Here is a 7,413-nt window from a genome sequence, read left to right as displayed (position 1 = left end):
AGCCCGGGGAGGTGGAGCCGCGACGCCTGAAGGAGTCCCCACCGCAGCCGCGCTCTCAGTCCACCCCACCGAGCAGCCACCAGCCCCGGCGCCCGCCCTGCCGCCGCAATCCGGGCGGCGGGGACTGCTGGAAGCCCCGTTCGGACCTAGGGGTACCTCCACTCCCCCCAAACCCTGCCCCGCCTGGCTTTCCAAACGGCTGTAGCGACTCCTGGGGAAAGCTGTTGCCAGTCGAGCAGCCGCCGCCCGGATATCTCGGCTTCCAGCCCAGCTGGGCACTGGGCATCTGTGAAGCCAGCCCCGCCTGGCACTGAGCATCTCCGGGCACTGAGAGTCTAGCGACCCCGGGGCCACGGACTTCGCGCTCTCCCCTCGCCGAAGCACGACGTCCGTAAGCTCCTGGAGCCTCCAACCCTTCCAGCCGACCCCGCCGCTATGCTGCCCTGGAGACGTAACAAATTTGTGCTTGTGGAGGACGAGGCCAAGTGCAAGGCGAAGAGCCTGAGCCCCGGGCTCGCCTACACGTCGCTGCTCTCCAGTTTCCTGCGCTCCTGCCCGGACCTGCTGCCGGACTGGCCGCTGGAGCGCCTGGGCCGTGTGTTCCGCAGCCGGCGCCAGAAAGTGGAGCTCAACAAGGAGGACCCGACCTACACCGTGTGGTACCTCGGCAACGCCGTCACTCTGCACGCCAAGGGCGAGGGCTGCACCGACGACGCTGTGGGCAAGATCTGGGCGCGCTGCGGGCCCGGCGGAGGCACCAAGATGAAGCTGACGCTGGGGCCGCACGGCATCCGCATGCAGCCATGCGAGCGCAGCTCCACTGGGGGTTCGGGGACCCGGAGACCCGCACACACCTACCTGCTGCCGCGCATTACCTACTGCACGGCTGACGGGCGCCACCCGCGCGTCTTCGCCTGGGTCTATCGCCACCAGGCGCGCCACAAGGCTGTGGTGCTGCGCTGCCACGCCGTGCTGCTGGCGCGGGCGCACAAGGCGCGCACCCTGGCCCGCCTGCTCCGCCAGACCGCGCTGGCGGCCTTCAGCGACTTCAAGCGCCTGCAGCGCCAGAGCGACGCGCGCCACGTGCGCCAGCAGCACCTCCGCGCGGGGGGCGCTGCTGCTTCGGTGCCCCGAGCCCCGCTGCGCCGCCTGCTTAACGCCAAGTGCGCCTACCGGCCGCCGCCCAACGAGCGAGGCCGCGGGGCACCGCGCCTGAGCAGCATCCAGGAGGAGGACGAGGAAGAGGACAGAGAGGCAGAGGAGCGCGAGGCAGGAGCCCCCCAGCGCGAGCGGCCGGAGGTGCTCAGCCTGGCCCGGGAGCTGAGGACGTGCAGCCTGCGGGGTGCCCCGGCTCCTCTGCCTCCCGCACAGCCCCGCCGCTGGAAGGCTGGCCCCAGAGAACGGTCGGGCCAGGCGCGTTGAGAACTGAAGGGGCAGGACGCGAGGCCCCGGACTCAGCCGTCTAGACTTTCAGCCTCCAACTCTGGCCCCGCTTCGGCTCCCCCTGGCCCCCAGCAGCCCTCTCCTCCCTCCTGGTCTCTGTTGTCCTGCCGGCGCCCCTCTTGGTAGGACTCCTGGCTGCCCCACCTTATCCTGAATCAGGGTGGGCATGTTCTACGTCCTTGGTTATTATGGGTTGGGGTAGAAGGGCCCAGAGTTCAGGGTTCAAGCCTCTCCCTGTCCAGGATTACCTGGGGCCCTCCAACATGGGCCTTTCCTCCTAGCTTTACACCAAGTCTCTGTCCAGAGACGACCCCACTAACTCCCAAAACATCCTCTCACTGAAGAGATGAGAACTTACCAGAAATCCAGGAGGGTGGGTTTGGACATTGGCCAAGATGGAGTCAGTGACCTGCCCTTGGTCCCCCAGCCTTCTTTACTAGGATGAGAGTGACCTTCCCTGGGATGAAAGGCATTTTTGAAGGTAATGATCAAATGATCCTGAAGAACTGAAGTCTTAATGGGGGCCATAGAGTCTCCCACAGTATGGACAGGAATGCAGAAGGCCGTAAGTCTGGCCTCTCTACCCCTTGGAGGACTTCCGTGACTTTACTGCTCAGTGTCTGGAGGTCCTACCATGGTTTAGAAGAACAGGTTGAGCCAGGTAACAGCTTTTCGCACCAGGTAACTGCCTGTACCCCCTGCCATCCCACTGGCCCTTTGCACCCTCTTTGCCAGACTTCTCACCCCCTCCATCTCTCTGCAAACCCATGTGTGTGTGGTCCCCTACTGAGTGCAGCATAACCAGCACCAAGACATGGCCTCTTAAGGAGGTAGGAGTATACCTCTGGCAGGTGTGTGGGTTATTGACTACCAGGGAAGACAGCAGCCCCAAAGTCAGAGCTGGAGGGCCCCATCGTCTGGATTCTCAGAAGAGGAGAAAGGAGGATGTGTTAACAGAGGAAGGGGGCCCCTGTCCAGGAGTCTTTCCACAAGGCCACCAAAGTCCCAAAGATGTGTGTCATCAACTGATCATTGTAAATAAAGTGGACCTGCCTTTTCAATGCTGTCACCATTCCTGTGTGGTGTTTGATGCCAGGCTTCCAGGCCTGGGTGGAAGCCAAGCCCATCTGGGAGTGCAAAACTTGTCCTCAGAACTTGAAAGGGCAGAAGTCCCCCAAAAATGGCCCTTTTAAACAGCTGGAGGCAGCTGTTAGGATGAGGAGTAAGTAGCGCCAGGAAGCCAGCCTTGAATGTGAGAAGAGACAGCATAACCTATCTATGCTTCATCTAGAATTGTGCCGTGCCAAGCCCCAGAGAGAGGGGTTGGCTCTCTGCCTCACCTGTCTTGGCCTTCCAGAATTTCTCTGCACCAGGACACTCAGATGTAAGTGTCTTGGGGACCTTTGGACAGGGAGGATATAACCGGGCTGGGGGTTTCTCAGGAAGCCATGCATCTTTGAATAGCTCATGGGTGTATCAAAGCATATGGTGTAGACTCTGTCTCCTCAGGGATGGAAAGGGGAGACAGGTTATACAGGCAAAGGCTGAGCAGTCCAGTTATATTTCAAAGGAAGACCTGGAAAAATCGGTGCAGACCTCTGTGACAGTCAGAGTCTGGGGCTCCGATATCTTCTGTATTCCTTTGCTGAGCTGGGCGCTGATCCCAGAGTTATCCAGACGCACAGCCTCTGCAATCACCAGTGATCAGATCTGGTCTGTTCCCTGGAGCTGTCAGAGCAGAGGATGCCACTTGCTATCAACCTGGGGAACACTGGCAGGGTCAAGGGAATCTTGGAGGGGAAAGCAGGGGTTAATACCACATGTCATGTGTAGAATGATGAGGAGCCAGAGAGCGAGAGAAGTCTGCATTACGGGGAGTTTTGTTGGTGTTTATCCCCTTTCACAGATGGAGAAGTGGGAAGATGTCAGACCTGGGGGAGGAGGATTGGCTGTGAAACAGTGTCTAAGGTGTTTGGATGAGACATCCTCACCCAGAACTAAGATTGTAGGCATACCCCTTTGATTCACACAGTAAATGTTTACAAAATTCTTGCCATTTTACAAGCACTATCCTAAGCAATAAAGGTACAAGAGTCCCTCTCTTGTGGTTCTTACATTCAAATGAGATGTATTTAAGTAAAGGAAGAGTCAGATCATTTACAAGCACACTCCCAATTTCAACCTTGATCTTCCTCTGGCAGCTTCGTAAAATGTAGACATAAGAACGTGTGCTTGTGTGTGCATACACGCATACACACACACGAACACACAAACATGTGTACATATGTACAAACAAACACACAGCTTCCTCCTTAGTTCACCCGCACTACTATGCCTCTCGACCTGAAAGTCCTGGCTGAGAGGAGTGCCTCTGCCTCCGACAATCGTGTGACGTGGAGGAAGCCACTTAGCCTCTTGGAGTCTCACTTGTATGAACACCAAGATAGGAATAATACTAGCCACCTCATGGAGAGATTTTCCTTCTTTTTGTGAAGAACACTTTGGTAACTAGTAAAATTCCCACCATCTATGCGAAAAATGGCCATTTTTCTAAAGGCCTGGAGAAAGTCTAGCTGTTAGGGGAGGATTTCTGTCCTCCTTCCAATCCTCTACTCTCCCTAGAAGAATGGGGCTGGCCCACTGCTGATCATAAGCCGTTTACTGTCCTCATCTTCATTTTGTATGTGTATGGTGAAAGGAAGACTCCTCCAGTAGACTGGGGTGAGCTAAACACAGGCAAGCCAGCCCAGCATCAACTGCCAGGAGGCCCTGAGGTGTGGAATACTGAATCTCTTCCAGCCACCACATCCCAGACACATTGCTACACCAAGGTAGGAGAGGTGTGTTCTGGGAAAGTATACTGTTCTCTCAAATCCTTACACACAAGGTAAAGCCCCGATTCAGTGTTCAGGTAGACTGGCCACTCCTACATCTCTTCCTTGGGCTTCAGATTCCTCATCACTAAAATGAGAAAGAGCAAGAGGTAGGTCAGAGATTCAAACCATGTTCCTCTAAGTCCTAGATTTTCAAAATGCCTGGAAACTACAGGGGAGAATAATGGGGAGATGGACCCATTTTGCTTTACCTGAAGCAGCTTTTCGGTTTAAGGTGATGGTGATTCCATTTGAATGAGATTTATCATGGATTTAACTGTGTCCTCCCAAAATGGGTCTAAACTTGGCTGGACCTTGATTCTCAGTGATCTGGAAGATGTAATTTGGTGGTTATGTGATAATGTAATCAATCACCCTCCATGAGATGATCTGATGTGATCAGCCAGTCATTCAAGGGGAATTAGAGTGAGGTACAATATCCTTACTCGGACCATTGGTGGTGGTGGTGGTAGGCACCATCAAGTCAACTACAACTCATAGCAACCCTGTGAACAACAGACCTGAACCCTGCCCTGCCCTTTGCCATCTTTAGGATCTCTGTCCTGCACACGCCCATTGTAGTAGTCATTGTATCAATATGTTTTATTGAAGGTCTTCCACTCTTTCATTGACCTTTCATCTTGTCAAGCATGATATCCCTCTCCAAAGACTGTTTCCTCCTCAACATAGACCCAAAATGAAGTGAAGTTTCACCATCCTTGCCTCTAAGGAGCACTCTGGTTCTACTTCCTTCAAGAAAGATTTGTTTGCTCTTGCGGCAGTCCATGGTATATTCAGCACTCTTCCCCAACACCACAATTCAATTTCTTCTTCTGTCATTCTTATTCATTGTCTAACTTTCAGGTGTATCGGAAGTAGTGGAAAAGACTATGGCTTGGATCAGATGCACCTTAGCCTTAGTCTGACATCCTTGCTCTTTGAAGGCATCCTTGACAGCATATTTTCTCAGTTGATTGCTCTTTAGAACTTTGAAGAGGTCCTTGACAGCACACGTCTTTTGATTTCTTGACTGCTGTTCCCATGGATATGATTGTGGATCCAAGAAAAATTAAATCATTGACAACATCAATCTTTTCTCCGTCTAACATGGGAGAATCTCCAGGAATTCTCCAAGGACCATTATGCCTTCAGGTGTAGAAAAAGCACAAGGACCTTCTTCCAGAGATGACAGAAATAGAAAACCTTCCCCTAGAGTCAGTGCTCTAATTCAGACGTCTAGCCAAGCCCCAGTAGATAACTAAGCCAGAGTTTGGTACTAAGAAGTGAGGTGCTCTTCCAATAGTTACCCAAAATGTGGAAGCAGTTTTGGGATTGGATAACAAGTATAAGTTGGAAAAGTTTTAAGATGAATAACAGTAAAAGCTTTTATTGTCTTGAAGAGATAGTTGGTAATGTTATGGACATCAAAGCCAATTCTGGTGAGGACTCAGAAGTGAAATGGAGAGGACTGTAATGATGGAGATGGTGCAGATGATGAGAAACAGAGATAAGGTGGTAGTTGAACCAGGAGGTTGGATTATACAGCATAGGAGCTAATCCACGAAGAAAGGGCACTAACTCTGTCTTCAGCTAAGAGGCTTTCTAGTGGAGTGGATGCATCTAGGCATTTGTCAACAGGGATAAAGCTGCTTCTCAGAACTTATTAGTAAGGCAAAAGAACATTGTAATACCAGGCCAAGCATAAAAGAGGTAAAAGCCCAAGAAGCCCAAGGGGCAAAGGGCCTAGAGACCAAAGAACCAGAAAACAAAAGCTGAAGAAACAAGGAGTATGGGAAGCAGAGCCGCCTCAGTCTCAAAGGATAAGGTCATGACCTTTAGGGTCTCAGAGGGTGGAACTATAGTTTTCTGGGTCTCCCAACGGTGGGCCAGTGGCCTCCTAGTTTTCAAAGAATCAAATTATCACCACCCTAATTGTGGAATGTGAGGCTTCCATTCACAAGTGCCAAGGAGGACTGGGCCAGAGCCACTACCTAAAGCTGAGAAGGAAGGGCTACCATGGCAAGGGGTTTGGGTCAGCATTCAGGTGGATTAGGAAAATGAGTTTTCCAAAGACTACGGAACAGAACTGAAGCCCAAAGAAAAGGGCCTTCCACCTAGAATCCAAAAGCATAGCCAACACCCAGAGTCTGGAGACAAGGCCACTGACTAGAGAGTGCAAAAGAAAAGAGGATTCTTTTCAACCCTCGAGAGTTAATGTAAATGTTCTGTTGGGTTTTTTCGTTACTGAGGAGGAGAAGGAGGAGACCCATGTTTGTTCCCATTCCCAAGAAAGGTAGTCCAACAGAATGGGGAAATTATCAAGTAATATCAATATCACATGCAAGCAAAATGATGCTGAAGATCATTCAGAAATGGCTAGAAAAGTACTTAGAGAACTGCCAGAAAGACGCCCAAGCTGGATTTAGAGAGGCTGTGGAACTAGGAATGAAATTGCTGCTATCAGATGGATCTTGGCTGAAAGTAGAGAATACCAGAAGAATGACTACTTCTGTTTTATTGACTATGCAAAGTCATTTGACTCTATGAGTCATGGCTACAATTGAGAAGAATGAAAATCCTAGAACACTTAATTGTGCTCATACAAAACCTATACATTTAAAAACCCCACACAACTCTACCTGTTGTGGAAACATAAGAAAGGAAAAATACATATTTAAAACAAATTTATTTAAAATAAAGAAAGTTGTGCATCAGTGTTGTAGTCTTCCTCCATACCTATTCAATCTGTATGCTGAAGAAATTCAAGATGTCAGACTTTACAAAGAAGAATGTGGCATCAGAACTTTTGGTATCCAAATGAGGCAACCTTGCTTGCTGAAAGTGAGGCAGACTTAAAGCACTTGCTGCAGAAAATCAAACACTGCAGTCTTCAATATGGATTGCATCTCAACATCAAGAAAACAAAGTTTCATCACTGGACCAATAAGTAACATCATGTTATTGTTATTATTGGTGTTTTTTTTTTTCAGGGGCATAAATTTTTATTTTACTCTCCACAAACCCAGGAAAAAGTAGTAGAACAAGGTAGCTGCTGGTTGATTGGTTCGTATCAGTCAACATTTCTCAGCAGAGGCCC

At 50.7% G+C, this 7,413-nt stretch overlaps 1 protein-coding gene across 1 annotated transcript; it reads left to right on the top strand.

The window, feature by feature from the left end:
- The first annotated feature begins 288 nt into the window (after nucleotides 1-288).
- FAM43B (family with sequence similarity 43, member B) lies at nucleotides 289-1,542 on the top strand. The gene has a single exon (XM_006883575.1). The coding sequence runs from the start codon at nucleotides 436-438 to the stop codon at nucleotides 1,420-1,422; it is 987 nt and encodes a 328-aa protein (XP_006883637.1). The 5' UTR covers nucleotides 289-435; the 3' UTR covers nucleotides 1,423-1,542.
- The last annotated feature ends 5,871 nt before the right edge of the window (nucleotides 1,543-7,413 follow it).

This window comes from Elephantulus edwardii, unplaced genomic scaffold, assembly GCF_000299155.1.
Source record: "Elephantulus edwardii isolate Elephantulus edwardi_28Jun2011 unplaced genomic scaffold, EleEdw1.0 scaffold00028, whole genome shotgun sequence".
Lineage (NCBI taxonomy): Eukaryota > Metazoa > Chordata > Mammalia > Macroscelidea > Macroscelididae > Elephantulus > Elephantulus edwardii.
This window is presented reverse-complemented; position numbering and strand designations above follow the sequence as displayed.